Source organism: Leuresthes tenuis, unplaced genomic scaffold, assembly GCF_036924035.1.
Source record: "Leuresthes tenuis unplaced genomic scaffold, fLeuTen1.0.hap1 SCAF_7, whole genome shotgun sequence".
Classification (NCBI taxonomy): domain Eukaryota; kingdom Metazoa; phylum Chordata; class Actinopteri; order Atheriniformes; family Atherinopsidae; genus Leuresthes; species Leuresthes tenuis.
In genome coordinates this window covers 2,595,338-2,613,850 of record NW_027325361.1, presented here as the reverse complement: position 1 = coordinate 2,613,850, position 18,513 = coordinate 2,595,338, and the positions used below count along the sequence as shown (strand labels likewise).

The 18,513-nt window shown below is 44.9% G+C and overlaps 1 protein-coding gene across 1 annotated transcript in view; it reads right to left on the bottom strand.

The window, feature by feature from the left end:
• Positions 1–1,105: 1,105 nt before the first annotated feature.
• LOC140311504 (calcium/calmodulin-dependent protein kinase type IV) overlaps positions 1,106–18,513 on the bottom strand; it is a 40,277-nt gene continuing 22,869 nt past the window's right edge. Inside the window, exons 6-11 of the mRNA XM_072388891.1 lie at positions 13,155–13,245; positions 12,081–12,155; positions 8,585–8,660; positions 8,012–8,138; positions 7,152–7,304; positions 1,106–6,794 (exon numbers count right to left, since the gene is read on the bottom strand). Of these exons, the coding sequence (XP_072244992.1) occupies positions 6,282–6,794; positions 7,152–7,304; positions 8,012–8,138; positions 8,585–8,660; positions 12,081–12,155; positions 13,155–13,245 (1,035 nt within the window). The 3' untranslated portion in view covers positions 1,106–6,281. The remainder of the gene's footprint in view (positions 6,795–7,151; positions 7,305–8,011; positions 8,139–8,584; positions 8,661–12,080; positions 12,156–13,154; positions 13,246–18,513) is intronic.

The window sequence follows — 18,513 nt, the reverse complement described above, 5'->3', positions numbered from 1 at the left end:
ACAGAGCCTGGCTGCAGGGACTGGCTGCTGACAGCAGGCTGGATGCTGCTTTTGCTCTTTGCTCCATTTCTTCCAACAGAGATGTGGAATACTGATAGGTCTGACCACAGCACACGTTTCCACCGTGTGACGGTCCATCCCAGACGCCTCCGAGCCCAGAGAAGTGGACGAGGTTAACATCAGGCTTCTTTCCTGCACAGTAAAGCTTGTGAATGGAACTCTGTATTGTGGTGCTTGACAAAGGTTTCCACAGTAATCCCTTGTCCATGTGCTTCTATCAGCTGCTGATGAATGACGGTTCTTGATGCAGCGTCTGAGGGGTCAGAGGTCACGGGGTCCAGCTTAGGCTTGCTCCCTCGTCCTTTACACTGAAACTCCTCCAGATTCCTTGAATGCTTTAATGATCTTCTGCTCTGTAGAGGCAGAAATATGCAGATCCCTTCGAGTCTGTCTCTGAGGAACATTGTTTTAAACACATTTTTGGACAAACTGGAGCTCCTCTGAACATCTTTGCTCCTCAGAGCCTGTCATGGAGGCTGCTTTAGGACCAGATCATGTTTTTTAAATCTCATTTTTAGCTGTAAATTGCCTCCATCCCAACTTTTTTAGGAATGCGTTACAGTTAAGGTTGAGAAACACGAAATATCTTAGGTTCAAACTGTCCGCTATGACCTAAACATCTCAATAAATGTACCTTGTACCCCTCCCCGGCCATTAAAGCCCCCTTGGGGTGGAATAAGTCCCGGTTCAGAGGGAAACACATAAAGCTGTCTGGGCCTCAGCTTGTGTGAGGGGTCAGAGGTCACGGGGTCCAGCTTAGACTCCCTCGTCCTTTACACTGAAACTCCTCCATATTCCTTGAATGCTTTAATGATATTCTGCTCTGTAGAGGCAGAAATATGCAGATCCCTTCCAGTCTTTCTCTGAGGAACATTGTTTTTATGTTTTTTTTAATGAGAGTCAGGCTTAAAATGTAAAAAGGGAAACCATCCCACCAGCAAAGTAACAGCAAACCTTACTTCTTCCTGATTTGGTGGTTGTAATTGTAAATTCTACTTTCTGTGCTTGTCCATTTAGAGAGAACACAAGAAACAAAGAGTGATTTCTATCAGCTATCCTTTACTGTACATGTGATGCAACATCCTGCCTGAAACATCCTGCAGCAAAAGCTCATGTTGGCTGAACCCAGACGAGATGAGCTGCTGTTACAGAGTCCTGCAGGATTCAAACTCTCTGCTCCAGTTTCATCTGATATGACCAAAGGAAGTTAAATAATACATGCAAAGATACACATGTAACAGCTCACACTGTTACAATGTCACTTTATACTTATGTCATCCATCAGAATTAAAAAAAAGGTACAAGTTTACCCATCAAACACAAAACAAACAGCGTTTACAGTTTAGCCCCGCCCACCACAGACACCCCGAATGACCATCAGGCCGAGATATATAGAAGCAAAATATTCATGTTTCTAAAGAAGAGTATAGATGTTCATCTAATGTACAGTTACATGCGTTCACCATGACAACAGGTGTGTTCCACCTGTGTTCAGGTAAGCTGCCGTCTGATGCAGCGTGTTGTTCAGGAGGCGCCGACTGTCACTGACAACCAATCAGAGAAGGGTTTGATGTTGAGTCGCATTTCATTGTTTAAAGATGAATAAATTAACTGCAGAAAATTAAGCATTTAATTTAAAAAAATAAACATACTGTCATATGTTTGAGGTGAAACTTGCTTTTTGTGAAGCGGAGGTGGTGAATTATCGTGTAGCGGACCTTTAATCAGGGATTGGAAAGAACACCGATGTTCATATTCGCTGCTTTTTAGTTTGTTAACAAGTCTGAGCTGCACAGCCGGAGGTGTTTCAGACCTCTGTCCTCCGCCTTCCTGTCTGCGTCCTGGAAATCAGTCTTTTCAAAGCATCTTAAAGGCTGTCTCAGTCCCTAAAAAGCACCTGAAGAAGAGAAGATGCAGCAGGTGGAGCTATCAGTCGCTATCCTCCAGCCTACGTTTTCCTGACACTGTCATATCACCGAATCTGGCTATTTCTTGTTTATTTCAATGGGAACAGCTGATCTGACCGGGCTGTGAGTGAACCACTAGTTTCAGAAGTCATTTTTAATCATCCTCTTTAAGGAAAAGGGAGTTCTGCAGGTGTTGGGGTACGGTTCCACTTTAAAATGAAAAGCCCTTGAAAGTGTAAGTCTATTTCCCTTCACAACCCAAGATTTTGTACGGTGGCTCAGACACAACAAAACTGCTGCAAGATGAGAAAACTGTAAGATCGTCATGACAACTAACTAACAAGAGACAGTTTTTAAATCAGCCTGAGGGTTCAGCTGAAAACTGAAACTCTACAAAATGTCCTAAAGAGCGCGTCTCACCGTGTTCAGGGAGGCTAGAGGCTGCATTTAGTGATGCAATTCTGCTCCAGTTATGTCCTTTATGAGTGCATCTATGTGATAAGTGAGCTGGTCTTTAAAATAAGACAACCCCACTGGGTTTTTCTTCAAGAAAGACTTCAAATCTAAGTTTACATTTGGTAAACAAGTGTATGTGAAGTGTATTGTAAAGGTAAGCAAAGGTATTGTAGTCCCTAACCCCGAGTAGTTTTGAACGCTAATCAAAGTAGCTTTAGTGCCTAAACCTAACCAGGAATCTGTGTTCCCTGACCCAGTCCTAGCGTTAGCGATTTGTAAACCGTGAGTGAAACCAGGCTTTTCTAAACTTAACCAGATAACTTTAATAAATAGTGAGCAGTAGAGCAAAAGCTATTTAAAAAACCACAAGCTCCATGCTTTGAAACCACATTTCTATCCTTCTCTCTTCCTACTTCCTTACACAACCTGTGTTAGTTGATGTTAGTTGGCGAGCACCGTATGAGAATGACATATTTCTGGTTTACTATCACTTACTGGAGCAGAAAGAAACTTGGCAATATGCAGCAGTTCCCTGTGCATAAGAAAGTCTCAGTGGGAAGGATTTCATATGCTTTGAATATTAGAATATTGTTGTGTCACAATTACACACAAATCCGCGGGATTACCAAATGAAAAACATAAACAAAAACAGGAAAGGCCCCGTATTGGATGCAAAGGTTCAAAATGAACACCAACTGTGGGACAAATCGGTAAATTTTTGGATTTGAAAGATAAATAAAAAATACTTGTAATTAGAATCTAGATATTGCAGCAATATATTAGGACTAAACGTGACTAATTTGACCCTCACTGTCCGTTAGAAATACAAGCAGTGAGCTAAGTTAAATCAGATTAAAGCAGATCAGTGATACACTTTTCAGTTTACATCTGTCTTTCCTTATTTCTTGCCATGTAGTACACCAAAATAAGTGTACAGAAGTTACACATTACATCAATTTACATGGACAATCATGCATTGTGGCCTGGAGCCAAGAGCAATAGAGCCCGCTAGCTAGCACTTTATGCTAATTAGCGCTTAATATTAGTTAGCATTAGCTAGCTAGCTAGTTAACTTTCGCAGCTCGTTGCTGTTTCTTTTCTACTCATCAACAATACTTCATGAGCAAATAATACTCCCCATATTTGTCAACAGTGAAGTGGTTCTCTTTTTTTTCTGCCTGACATGCAGAATTAGAGATATTATTGGTAAAATATGTACAGGAACCACATTCATAACTTAAGTTGTTCAAACAGTAAACAACAAAGGTGTTATGCAACTTGCTTTTGTAATATTTACATGAGAGCGACATTGTTGCTCTGAAAGCAGTTGCTTACCAACATGTTATGTTTGACATATTTACTTTACATGGGTAATATTTGTCATAATGAGTATACTGAAGATCACCAAACAGCTACTTCTTCATTCAATGCTTGTGTACGGGCACAAAATGGTGCTGATCTCCCACCAGCTATCTCCCAACAAGCATGTTTATCACTATGCTGCTGCAAAGGTGCATCATGCATCTCTGTCTTCAAAGGTTTCTGTCATTTTTACAGCTACCGACCCTGTGACCGAACACTTTGGCCCCTCTTCAATTTCCGAGTATGAGCACAAATGAGGCTCTGCAGAAACACAGAATAAGCAAGGATAGTCATGATAAACGCGTGTATTTGTAATTAAAAGCAAGTGTATTTCTAGCCTTGTTTTAATTCTTCTGAGCCAGATGATGGAAGTGAGTCTGATATTCTGTAAAGATGCATTTTAATAATCTTTAAATCTGTTTGAACAGAAACAAAACTGTAGTTTACTCAGCTGTAGTTTTACTCACCTCTGTTTTCTCAAACTGAAGTCCTGTTTGGACTGCCGTGGCCACCGTACATTAGAGAAAAACGTGTAATTTGGGTCCTCTGTTTGTCTAATTGAATCATTTTCTCTCCAGAGCATCCTGCAACAATTTATTCTATCTTGGAAGCCCCAGTACAAAAAGAGGTAGAGCGTGTGGTTTCAGATCAGATGAAAGGTTTGATGTCTAACAAAGGTTTAAATTTAGTATTTGGGGGGCTGAACACTGAACATATCTCCAGTCGAGCTGAGCAAAAAGATGTCACTTGTCTAAAATCAAACTACGGTATGTACAGTGCAAACAGGAGAGCATCGTCACTGCTGATAAAGTGTAAACAACACAACATTTTACAAAGCTCACAAACACAGGTTACTTACCTGAACGCTACAAACTGGAGCTACACGATCTACTCATACAGCTGCGGAATCAAGTCTGCAGGTGTCAACAGTAAAAAGTAGAAAGGATAAAAAAAAACTCTCCTCTGAGTTTCACTGCAACATTAAAAGTCTCAATGCACATGCTCCGAAACTAAAAGGGATGCAGAAGAAGAAGAAGCCGAGAGAGATGATGCTGCTCTCCCCGTGTCCTTCATGCAGATGAACGCTGCGTAATTAAAGTTTTATAAGAAGCAATCGGTCTGCTCCGTCCTGAGCATTCGAGGAAGAGTTCACCTTCTTGTAGGAGAAGAGGAAGAAGAGGCAGGTGAGGAGGAAGAAGTCTCTGTCCCAGATCAAGACTTAAAGGAAAAGTTCAGCACTTTGGATTTCAGTCTCATGTTTGTTCAGTTTGGAGCTTAAATCCACCTGCCAGCAGACAGGAAATCTGTTGGAACAACAGATTAAACAAACACGGCGTGAATCAGAGAGTTGTCGGAACTTGTGTTGTTAAAGGAACAACGTGTGTCCATTACTGACATCTGGTGGCCAAGTTGGAGATAGCAACCGTCTCGGATGCTATCCACCGGAGAAAACAACCTAATTTGGTGTCATGTCCATCTGAGAGAAACCATTGATTAATTCAAACAAGAAATTGAGTCAATAAATGATGCTTTGATCCACCAGTGCTGGACAGAACCAAGCTTGCTTTGCACACTGTTAAACCACTCCAGCTCTCTCCTGAACACGTACATGAGTGAATTTCTCACTATTAAACATGCGTAATTGAACTCCAAACAACAAAATGTTGAACTTTCCCTTTAAAGTGGCAGTAAGGAGGTTGACAACCAAAACGAAGCTCCACACTTGGCCCCACCTTGCAGACAAAGCTGCCATTACCCTCACTTTTACCTGGACTGATACAGTAAAAACTTACACCCATAAATGTTTACAATCAGTCCACATCTGGAAGATGTAAATAACTTCCAGACAAGATGAAAATTCACTGGACTTTAACAGGAAGAACCATAACAAACAGCTGTCTGCGTTTATAATTAGTCTGGAATATATTCATATCTGTTAAAGCAAAATATACTTTGAAAGACTTCATCACCCGCATGCTTTCATAAACATCTTTTTACAGGAATTACTTGGGTCTCTGAGTACAACTGGGGCAGCAAGTGAAAAGCAAGTCACGGCCACCCAATTCCATTAAAACTCAGGCTGAAAAGCACCCAAACGTCCATTTACAGGGAGCCTGTTCTGCTAATTTCCAGCTCTACATTCATTCTGCGACACCTTTACATGATTTACAGCTCTGGGAAATCTTTACTTATCTTTTACTGATTCTAAGTTTATCTTTTGTCTGAAACCAGCTGTTTTAGCTAAGCCAGCCCCCCCCCCCACACACAAACTATCACTGAGAGGGCCACTGTTAGCCTAAAAGCTGAGCTACAGAACATGGACTTTTGGTGAAATTGCGTAAATGTTAGCAGGGTGTTTCAGACACTTTTGTTTCCGGTGTTGTCCCAATAAGTTGATTCTGATGTCTGTAAAGAGCTGAAGGAAGGCTGAATTATGTGATTTTCACGGTGGTATGACACTGACTCAGTGTAGAGCAGCTTAGCTCTGTCAGGTGATCACTGGCAGTGGGCGGTCTTACTGGTAGGCTCCACCCCGGCCGTGAAGCCATTGCTGAGGTTGTTAGGACTCGGAGGCGAGCCCATTGGGGGTGTGGCATCGACCCGAGGGGAATGCTCTATGACAGAGTAGCTCTTCTGTGGCAGCCGGGGTTGGACCAGCATTGTTTTGGGGATGACTGATGCCTGTCGGAGCCCGTCACCACGCAGTGGTGGTCTGACAGGGTTGGGGCCCGTGGGCGCAACATCAGAGCTTGGCGGGTTGGGGCTGCGCGGAGGGGAGGGGTTGGCGGCACTTTGGTCGGCGAGCTTAGATTCAACTTTCTGCGGCACCTGCTGGTCTTGGGTTGGCTCCTCTTTGTCTTCAGGGGCAGGTTCTGCGGACTCAGGAGGCAGGTCCTGCTGCATGCTGCTCTGCCTGGAAGTCCCTGAGCCTGGAATCTCACAGCTGTCAGTGCGACGCCGCGAACTCTCGTGCATCCGACTGGTGGCCACAACGGCCTTCATGGCAGCCTGTCGACAGACACACAAAATCTCTGATCCATTTAGCCAACACTGCAGTTTTAATTGAGTTTTAGCCCCATTTGGATTGGATTTAAATTCATGGAGGAGGTGGCATCTTTTTAGGAATTACCTACTGGTAGCAGTTTGTAATGTTTATGTTTATGCATTTAGCAGATGCTTTTATCCAAAGTGACTTACAGGTAGGCATGTAGGGTAAGGGGGTCTTGCCTAAGGACCCCTACTGGAGTCATGCAAGGGAGTCATACTCAGGTCTCCCACATGGAAGGTGGCAATCATACCACCATCATAATCTACTTTACCAAAGGGAAGGAAGACCAAAAAATAGTATTGAGTTGTTCAGATGACCTTAAGTTTGCGTCGAGCATTGAACTCCTGCAGTTTCCTCTGGGTCGTGTCCATGTGGGAGAACCGGGCAGCTTTACCGAGCACCCAGGGGTGCTGAAGGGCCTCCCGGACACTGAGGCGCTTGTGAGGGTCGAGGACGATCAGCTTACTGACCTGTAGGCGGACCAACAGGGAAAGGACGGTTGTTGTGGTTGGCCGTTTCAAATCAAGTACCCTAAAGTTGCGGCTATAGGAGAGCTAACGGAGGGAATTCTACACAGGCACTCTACTGGGACCACTTCATCCACACGCCCCCCTGCAACACAGCTTATTTACTCCGGTAAGAACGTCCATCTTACTCAAAGTCGTCAAAATCTGATAAATATCCTGCCATGTTGCACAAAACTATCAGCAGCAAACTCTGTGTGAAGTTAGCCGACTGTCACAGAGCACGGAGTGAATAAACTGTGCTGCAGGGGGGCGTGTGGATGAAGTGGTCCCAGTAGAGTGCCTGTGTAGAAATCCCTCCGTTAGCTCTCCTATAGCTGCAAGTAGCCACATAACAGCAGCTATGAGCTAACAGAGCTATAGCACACGTTCATTCATTCATTCTTCTTAAAGTATTGGTGAAATAAAGACAGATAATGCCTTATTTAGAGGCTGCATCCTCTAAGCCCCGTTCACTCCGTTATATGGATCTCCAGTTATCTAAATATCTTCCGAAGGACGCCGACTTTCACCAAAATGTTCTCTGTGAGTAGATGAACGTATTTCATGCCAGAAATAAGGTCCAGGTTTAAAAATACCGGAGTTCCCCTTTAAGTCCCATCCATATTCTGTTTATTTTTGTGTGAAAATGCCGGGGCAGAAGTAAAGCTCACCAGATCCTTAGCATTGACAGAGACCTCGTCCCACCAGGGAGACACAAACTCGTAGTCACAGTTGAGGATGCGGCTGTACATGTACTGATCCCCCCTTGGGTCGAAGAAGGGCTCAAACCCACAGAGTCTTGGAAACAGTAAGTGACACTCAGATTAATAATACAGCTGCTGCTCATCTTTAAAACATTTTCAGTGACTCAAATGATCCCAACCTTGCTAATAATTAGCGATCAATTTGTTTTGGAGTCTTAAAATTAAAGCAAGTATGACAATAAGAGTCTCGAAAGAAACCAAAAGTAAAAATGAGATGTTAATGATGCCCCATCATTTCTAGAGAAACCAAAGAAGTGTGTCATTATGGTCTAATGCTGCACCATTTGAAGGCACCATTAACATGCAATTAATGTCTGAGGGCAGATAGAGACGGGATGCAGTTGTGTCACCGCCTTTAATGGCTGTTATGAGACAGATGGAAGAACATAAAACTTAGATGAGAAATCCGCGCTGACGGGAATGAGTCAATAATGAATCAGTTAATTGTGTGTGTGGCTGGCAGCGAGTAAACACACTCACAGGATGTAGAGGATGACGCCCACCGACCACATGTCCACCTCGGGGCCGTAGGCATTTCCCCGCAGGATCTCTGGAGCTGCAGGCAGAGGAGTCGGTTAGCTGCCAGATGGCTGACAGAAGCTCTGACTGAGAGGTCTGAGAAATCCCACAGAGCAGCGGCTGCAGTGAATGCATCACTGCCCACCTCCGGATGACACAGGTGAAAACGCCGTTCCACTGATACGAAATGCTGCTGATACTGTATAAGACTGATACTAACAATACTACGCCAAATACTGCTGAAACCCCTCTAAGTACCACACAGCTAACACTAATACTACAGCAGTTACTACTGACACCATTAATACTTTCTTATTCCTCTTTTTGGGGATGAATGAAGTATTAATGAAGTATTAATGAAGTATTAATGAAGTATTATTCAATACCTAACAACGATTACTACTGATACTACATTATCTACCACTAATAACAGTTATTCCACTACCACTGATACTGATAACATTACTGCACTTATAGTGATACAATTAAAATAATACTACTACACCACCTCCTCCTAATACTACACCACATCCTCCTGGTACTACACCACCTCCCTCCTCCTGGTACTACACCACCTCCTCCTGGTACTACACTATTACTTGCTGGTACTACACCACCTCTTCCTACTACTACACCACGTCCTCCTGGTACTACACCACCTCCTCCTGGTACTACACCACCTCCTCCTGGTACTACACTATTACTTGCTGGTACTACACCACCTCTTCCTACTACTACACCACCTCCTCCTGGTACTACACCACATCCTCCTAGTACTACACCACCTCCTCCTAATACTACACCACATCCTCCTAGTACTACACCACCTCCTCCTAGTACTACACCACCTCCTCCTGGTACTACACCACCTCCTCCTGGTACTACACCACCTCCTCCTGGTACTACACTATTACTTCCTGGTACTACACCACCTCCTCCTGGTACTACACCACCTCCCTCCTCCTGGTACTACACCACCTCCTCCTGGTACTACACTATTACTTGCTGGTACTACACCACCTCCTCCTAATACTACACCACCTCCTCCTAATACTACACCACCTCCTCCTAGTACTACACCACCTCCTCCTAGTACTACACCACCTCCTCCTGATACTACACCACCTCCTCCTGATACTACACCACCTCCTCCTGGTACTACACCACCTCCTCCTGGTACCACACCACCTCCTCCTGGTACCACACCACCTCCTCCTGGTACCACACCACCTCCTCCTAATACTACACCACCTCCTCCTAATACTACACCACCTCCTCCTAATACTACACCACCTCCTCCTAATACTACACCACCTCCTCCTAATACTACACCACCTCCTCCTAATACTACACCACCTCCTCCTAATACTACACCACCTCCTCCTGGTACTACACCACCTCCTCCTGGTACCACACCACCTCCTCCTGGTACCACACCACCTCCTCCTGGTACCACACCACCTCCTCCTAATACTACACCACCTCCTCCTAATACTACACCACCTCCTCCTAATACTACACCACCTCCTCCTAGTACTACACCACCTCCTCCTAATACTACACCACCTCCTCCTAATACTACACCACCTCCTCCTAATACTACACCACCTCCTCCTAATACTACACCACCTCCTCCTAGTACTACACCACCTCCTCCTAATACTACACCACCTCCTCCTAGTACTACACCACCTCCTCCTAATACTACACCACCTCCTCCTAATACTACACCACATCCTCCTAATACTACACCACATCCTCCTAATACTACACCACATCCTCCTAATACTACACCACATCCTCCTAATACTACACCACATCCTCCTAATACTACACCACCTCCTCCTGGTACTACACCACCTCCTCCTAATACTACACCACCTCCTCCTGATACTACACCACCTCCTCCTGATACTACACCACCTCCTCCTGATACTACACTATTACTTCCTGGTACTACACCACCTCCTCCTAATACTACACCACCTCCTCCTAATACTACACCATCTCCTCCTGGTACTACACCACCTCCTCCTGGTACTACACCACCTCCTCCTGGTACTACACCACCTCCTCCTGGTACTACACTATTACTTCCTGGTACTACACCACCTCCTCCTAATACTACACCACATCCTCCTAATACTACACCACATCCTCCTAATACTACACCACATCCTCCTAATACTACACCACATCCTCCTAATACTACACCACATCCTCCTAATACTACACCACCTCCTCCTGGTACTACACCACCTCCTCCTAATACTACACCACCTCCTCCTGATACTACACCACCTCCTCCTGATACTACACCACCTCCTCCTGATACTACACTATTACTTCCTGGTACTACACCACCTCCTCCTAATACTACACCACCTCCTCCTAATACTACACCATCTCCTCCTGGTACTACACCACCTCCTCCTGGTACTACACCACCTCCTCCTGGTACTACACCACCTCCTCCTGGTACTACACTATTACTTCCTGGTACTACACCACCTCCTCCTAATACTACACCACCTCCTCCTGGTACTACACCACATACTCCTGGTACTACACCACATACTCCTGGTACTACACTATTACTTGCTGGTACTACACCACCTCCTCCTGCTACTACACCACCTCCTCCTAGTACTACACCACCTCCTCCTGCTACTACACCACCTCCTCCTGCTACTACACCACCTCCTCCTGCTACTACACCACCTCCTCCTGCTACTACACCACCTCCTCCTGCTACTACACCACCTCCTCCTGCTACTACACCACCTCCTCCTGCTACTACACCACCTCCTCCTGCTACTACACCACCTCCTCCTGCTACTACACCACCTCCTCCTGCTACTACACCACCTCCTCCTGCTACTACACCACCTCCTCCTGGTACTACACTATTACTTGCTGGTACTACACCACCTCCTCCTAGTACTACACCACCTCCTCCTAGTACTACACCACCTCCTCCTAGTACTACACCACCTCCTCCTGCTACTACACCACCTCCTCCTGGTACTACACCACCTCCTCCTGCTACTACACCACCTCCTCCTGCTACTACACCACCTCCTCCTGCTACTACACCACCTCCTCCTGCTACTACACCACCTCTTCCCGGCCCTGCACCCTTACTTTTACTACACCTGTTATTGCACCTCATTCTGGACCAGATACTACATGTTCTGCTACACCGACTACTACTACAGTATTTACTGTAGCATCAAACCTAAAACTAAACCCATTCCAAGCCTTATTATTTCCACTATACAGTTTACTGCTTCTTCTACAGTACCTCACAGTCAGTTTCTACAGCTTTTTCCCCACATACTTGTACAAAATGTGCCTCTACACCCCTGATTTGCTGCACCTAAAGGTGCTGTCGTATGATCACTGCTGCACCACCCTCCCCTGTCTCAGGTGGAGCTGCTGGCTTCACTTTACTCACCGCAGTACCCTGGAGTACCGCAGACCGTCTTCATGGTCACCTGGTCATCAATGATTTTGGAAAGACCAAAGTCGGCTGTGGGAGAGGAGAACATTTCTTTAGCAGCACTGAACTGAGAGGTGTTTTAAACTTGATGTGAGGTTCTATTTCGAGGCATATGAGGGGGTGAAGCTGTGGAGGTGGAGGAGAATGTGTTTCTCTGCGGGAGGCTCTGAACCAAAGGAAGGTGTCGGCGGATAGGACTCTCACTCTTCCATCTGTAGCGGTTAGCCAGGGGCTCACCAGCCATCTGGAGGCGGAGAGGCTTCTCCGGAAATAATGAGCCAACAAAGAGCTGATGGGATGGCGCTGAAACTGATTCTGTAGGAGGTTCTGTTTCTCCTATAGATTAAACATGTTTACCAAAGGTTTAAGGCATATGTTGAGTTTCTACTGCTGGAACTAACTAAATGCATTCAGATTAACTTTGAATCTAGATTTAGAAGTAAGTGTGGTGGGTTCAAAGGTTTCTGACATAAACAGTTCAATGCTGAAATCCTTGTTGGTGGTCAGAAAAGAACCAGATGTGGATGAAAGTGTTCAGCTGCATCTGGGCTTGAGAGCCGACTGATCAGACGTTTCTAATCCCAGATGCTGCTGAACGTGATTGTTTGAGTTCTTCCAGGATCTTATTTCCACTGGTGAACGCATCTTCTCTGACCTTTAGACCACAGAGGTGTCGCGGTTCGATGGAGAGGTAGCACCCAGATGCAGTTCTTTCAAACGGAACAGGGTTTATTAACAGAAAGGGGACAAGGAGCAAGAACAAAAAGCCGCGCTAAACTATGACATAACAAAACCATGAGAAACAAAGCAAGACAAAACAAGACTGAGATCGGCAAAACGAGACTTGAACGGTGACTTGAACCGAGGTGGCAGGGGAAAAACAGGACCAGAACATAACTGAAAACATGATTAAACATAAACTGTGACAAGAGGAGGAAGTACAGGGGATGAAAGTGGTGGGTACTCCTGGTAAAAATGCAGATCTTGCAGAATCAAGGCTGGAAGTTCTGTCATATTCACGTGATTTACCGATCTTCAGCGGGGCGTCCAGCGACAGGTCAGCGTACAGCAAGTTCTCCGGTTTGAGGTCACGGTGGACAACGCCGTTCTCGTGCAAATACTGAAACACAGAAGAAAAACAGCTGCTTCACTTCTGGAACACACTCCTTCATTCTATAGCTCCCTCATTTCTGTGTTACAGCTGAAATCCACTTATTTTTTTATTCTGCGGTCTACAAATCAGCAAACAAATCCAAGCATTTCCCATAGTGAATCTAATTGATGTTCGCAGGCTTGGTCAAGCTTTCTTGTAAATTATTTGGACATTTGTGTTACAATAATGATGATATGCAAAGCTGTTGCTCACGAGAGGAGAAGATATTAGAAGGGAAAGCTGCAGGGCTCAGTGATGTGGTTTACGGCTTAGAAGTGCTCCCTTTCTGGGAGGCTTGGCTTGGAAGATTCATAGCCCAGAAATAGCATTTCTAATGCAGATAGTCTTTAATTTCTTTGTGTTTTTAACTGTGGGATGAGGAATTAAATTGAGGCCACTGGCAAAAATAAAATTGCGTCTATGGTTGGTAAGGTTTTCTACTCTACCAGCTAGTTTGACCAGTAGTAAACTCTTGTATACTAGCCTACAAAAAGAAACAGCTGCTTCACTTCTGGAACACACAGATAAAGAAGGCAAGGCAAGTTTATTTTATAGCACAAGGTGATTCAAAGTGCTTTACAGAGACATTAAAACAGAAGAAATAAAAAGCATGATTTAAAATTTAAACAAAAGAAAGAAATAAGAACAATAGATAAGAAGGGTTTTGTTTCTGTATCCTAAGAAAAGCCCGATGGAAGGCGCAGGGACGGTCCTGCAGGGAAATAATCAGAGAAATAAAAGATTGAATGACAGGTTTGGGCTGCCTGGTGAGCTGGTTTAAGCCAGAATCCTGGCTGTGGTCTGGAGTTTGTTAGTTTTCCCTGAGCTGACGTGTCTTTTCTCTGCTACTCCAGATTCAACAGTCCAACATGTGACCAGTGTTGGTAAAAACAGGCTTAGGAACGGCATTATTTTCATTATTTTCCCATTGTTGCAACATCGTTACTGAGAATGGGAAGCGATGCGTTGCTGCAATTTGGTTGAATGAAGCGCAAAGCGTCAGGTTTTGGGCGTGATGACGCCGTTGCAAACGCGATGCTGATTGGCTGGGAGGACGGTTCATGTCTCACTGCAGCTCTGACTGCCAAACAACAAGCAACACAACAAGACAACAAGCAACACAACAAGACAACAAGACTGCAACAATGGCGATGAGCCAGGGAAACTCAAAGGTCCTCAAACTGGAAATACTTCTCAATCATTTCAATTAAAGGCAGGAAAGAAATCTTATGAAGCAGCTCACATCAACACATGCTAACCTGACCCGGAGCCCACATTTATAAATGTAGTGTTCAGTAGGCCGAAAATACAGTTACAGAGTTTTTTAATCTATTTAATGGCCATATTTTCCTTTGTTTTGTTAATTTTGCTTATTTTTTACATATTTTTATTTCTTTGCATGTCACAGGGCAGGCTGCAGTCTATTGAGTTCAAATAAATACCAAATGTGCTAAAATACCGTTTTTATTCTTCAATCAGTATAATATAAACATCTTTGATGTTAAAGATATTACAGAACATGAAAAATAACATCACAGTTACTTTGCTGAGTAACTAATTACTCTTACAATGAGGTAACTGAGTTAATAACTCGATTACTTTTTGGGAGAAGTGATTCGTAACTGTAACTAATTACTTTTTAAAAGTAGGAAAAGTAGGACACACCAACACTGTGTGTGAGGTTTTTTTAAATTTCTAAATAACTGCTTCAAACACAAAGGTACAAAAATGTACCGTTAAGGTACAGCTGTTTGCACCTTTTTGGGACCATTCCTGCACCTTAAAAGGGGAACTCCGGTGTTTTTAAACCTTATTTCTGGCATGAAATACGTTCATCTGCTCACTGAGAACAGTTTGGTGAAAGTCGGCGTCCTTCGGAAGATATTTAGATAACTGGAGATCCATATAACGGAGTGAACGGGGCTTAGAGGATGCAGCCTCTAAATAAGGCATTATCTGTCTTTATTTCACCAATACTTTAAGAAGAATGAATGAATGAACGTGTGCTATAGCTCTGTTAGCTCATAGCTGCTGTTATGTGGCTACTTGCAGCTATAGGAGAGCTAACGGAGGGATTTCTACACAGGCACTCTACTGGGACCACTTCATCCACACGCCCCCCTGCAGCACAGTTTATTCACTCCGTGCTCTGTGACAGTCGGCTAACTTCACACAGAGTTTGCTGCTGATAGTTTTGTGCAACATGGCAGGATATTTATCAGATTTTGACGACTTTGAGTAAGATGGACGTTCTTACCGGAGTGAATAAACTTTGCTGCAGGGGGGGGCGTCGATGACATCATCCCAGTAGACTCTGGGATAGAGCTGGTGGATGGATTGTGCTATTCTGACTGAGGTGGACTTTACTGTGTGACTCATTAAATGTGAAAAGTGAAAATGAGTTAAAGTTTTGGATCAAAGTCTTGTTTTTTCCACGGATGGACACAGAAGAGCTTCTTTAAAGTAAGCCTCCAGGTTCAGGTGAGAGAGGAAGAAAAAATCTGACTGATTTAATCCAAACGACCTCGTATGAAGTTAGAATAATGTTATTAAATGATACGGATCAATTGTACTGATTATTAGATTATACATGATCTGGTTTTCATGTTTGTCTGACAGCACACAGGAAAGGGAGGTAGAGGGGGAGAAAGGAGGATAGAGGGGGGAGAAAGGAGGATAGAGAGGGGGAGAAAAGAGGACAGAGAGGGGGAGAAAAGAGGATAGAGGGGGGGAGAAAAGAGGATAGAGGGGGGGAGAAAAGAGGATAGAAAGGGGGAGAAAAGAGGATAGAGAGGGGGAGAAAAGAGGATAGAGAGGGGGAGAAAAGAGGATAGAGAGGGGGAGAAAAGAGGATAGAGAGGGGGAGAAAAGAGGATAGAGGGGGGGAGAAAGGAGGATAGAGGGGGGGGGGAAGAGGATAGAAAGGGGGAGAAAAGAGGATAGAAAGGGGGAGAAAAGAGGATAGAAAGGGGGAGAAAAGCGGATAGAAAGGGGGAGAAAAGAGGATAGAAAGGGGGAGAAAAGAGGATAGAAAGGGGGAGAAAAGAGGATAGAGGGGGGAGAGGAGGATAGAGGGGGGGAGAAAAGAGGATAGAGGGGGGAGAAAAGAGGATAGAGGGGGGAGAGGAGGATAGAGAGGGGGAGAAAAGAGGATAGAGAGGGGAGAAAAGAGGATAGAGGAGGGAGAAAGGAGGATAGAAAGGGGGAGAAAAGAGGACAGAGGGGGGAGAAAGGAAGATAGAGAGGGGGAGAAAAGAGGATAGAAAGGGGGAGAGGAGGATAGAAAGGGGGAGAGGAGGATAGAAAGGGGGAGAGGAGGATAGAGAGGGGGAGAAAGGAGGATAGAGATGAGAGAAAGGAGGATAGAGGGGGAGAGGAGGATAGAAAGGGGGAGAGGAGGATAGAAAGGGGGAGAGGAGGATAGAAAGGGGGAGAGGAGGATAGAAAGGGGGAGAGGAGGATAGAAAGGGGGAGAGGAGGATAGAGAGGGGGAGAAAGGAGGATAGAGGGGGGAGAAAGGAGGATAGAGAGGGGGAGAAAGGAGGATAGAGAGGGGGAGAAAGGAGGATAGAAAGGGGGAGAAAGGAGGATAGAGAGGGGGAGAAAGGAGGATAGAGAGGGGGAGAAAGGAGGATAGAGAGGGGGAGAAAGGAGGATAGAGAGGGGGAGAAAGGAGGATAGAGAGGGGGAGAAAGGAGGATAGAGGGGGAGAAAGGAGGATAGAGAGGGGGAGAAAGGAGGATAGAGAGGGGGAGAAAAGAGGATAGAGATGGGTAGAAAGGAGGATAGAAAGGGGGAGAAATGAGGATAGAGGGGGAGAAATGAGGATAGAGGGGGAGAAATGAGGATAGAAAGGGGGAGAAAGGAGGATAGAGATGAGAGAAATGAGGATAGAGATGAGAGAAAGGAGGATAGAGAGGGGGAGAAAGGAGGATAGAAAGGGGGAGAAAGGAGGATAGAGGTCACAGATGTGACCCGGTAGGAGTTTAAGGAGCAACGCCCCTGATGCATCACTTTATTCTCTCCTTATTCTCTCTTTTTCTTCACTTACCTGAAAGCCTGCGTCGGTCAACATGTGAAATTCAGTGTATTTGTCTGACTGTGAAAAGTCTGACTCGAGTCTAACTATTCAAACGAATCGTCCTGCCTGACAGGCTGCATCACAGCAACAATACGACAGAACAAACTCCAGCAGGTGAGATTCAGAGAGAAGCCTTCAGGTGAGCTGAAGGGGTCTGAGGAGGATTTGGCAGGATGGAGCGAACAGAGTGAAGCTCTGTGCTGACAGATGGCCTCTTCCCCAGGGTGGAGAAGTCAGGGGGAACGACCAAGGACTATTCATGGGAACACATTTGGAACTTTGTTAGTGAAATAATGTCTTTAAACTGTGCTGCTGTCGTTCCACACGTCAGAAAACTGGATTTTATGGTTCCCTGCAGTCAATCAGAGGCCAAGCGTCATGTGTTTAGGGACCAGAGATCTTCTTGCTACGATACTTTTGCCCTGTGTACGATGTACGATCAATAATCCCAAAAAAAGCCCAAATATACGATAATTTGACCATTCTGTGAATGTCTGGTTGTAATCAGTCTGTCGGATTTTTTTGTGAACCCTGAAGGCATCTCCATTTCCATGTGGACTGAGTTATTCAGCTCATGGAGACGCCTTAATCTGACAAGAAATCGAATCGGATCGAATTAAGACCCCGAGATAACTCGATCCAAACGTGCACTGAACGTGCACGTAGGCGACAGTGGATTGGATCGAGCGTTCTGAGCATGCTCCAGATTTTTTCCCGCGATCGTCACCAGGAAGTGGAAGGAGACGATATTACTGTTGTCAGAAAGAAAGAAACAACGCGATGGAGAATGCGCCGTTGTGCATCGTCTGTGCCATAACCAGCTCATCACAGATGGAGAGGGACGCAGCTTCATCTCGCTCTGCGTTCGCCATCTTTCTTCATTGCGCGTTAGGTTTCCATAGACTTTTGTTTTGCGCTGCCAGGAGATCGCCCTGCAGTGCCCTGTGTGATTATAATAAAACCTTCTGAACCCAGAGACCCTGCATCTGTGTCCTCAGGCCCTGACGGTACCTGACAATCTTAAATGAGGTCAGACTCAGAGAAGAGGTTCCTTCACTCATGTCACCGACCTGGTGACAGTTAACCTAATTAGCTGCGATATATTCCTGTTTTTTTTTTGTTGCCTCCATTCCAGCGTTTTTAAAGTGTTGTTT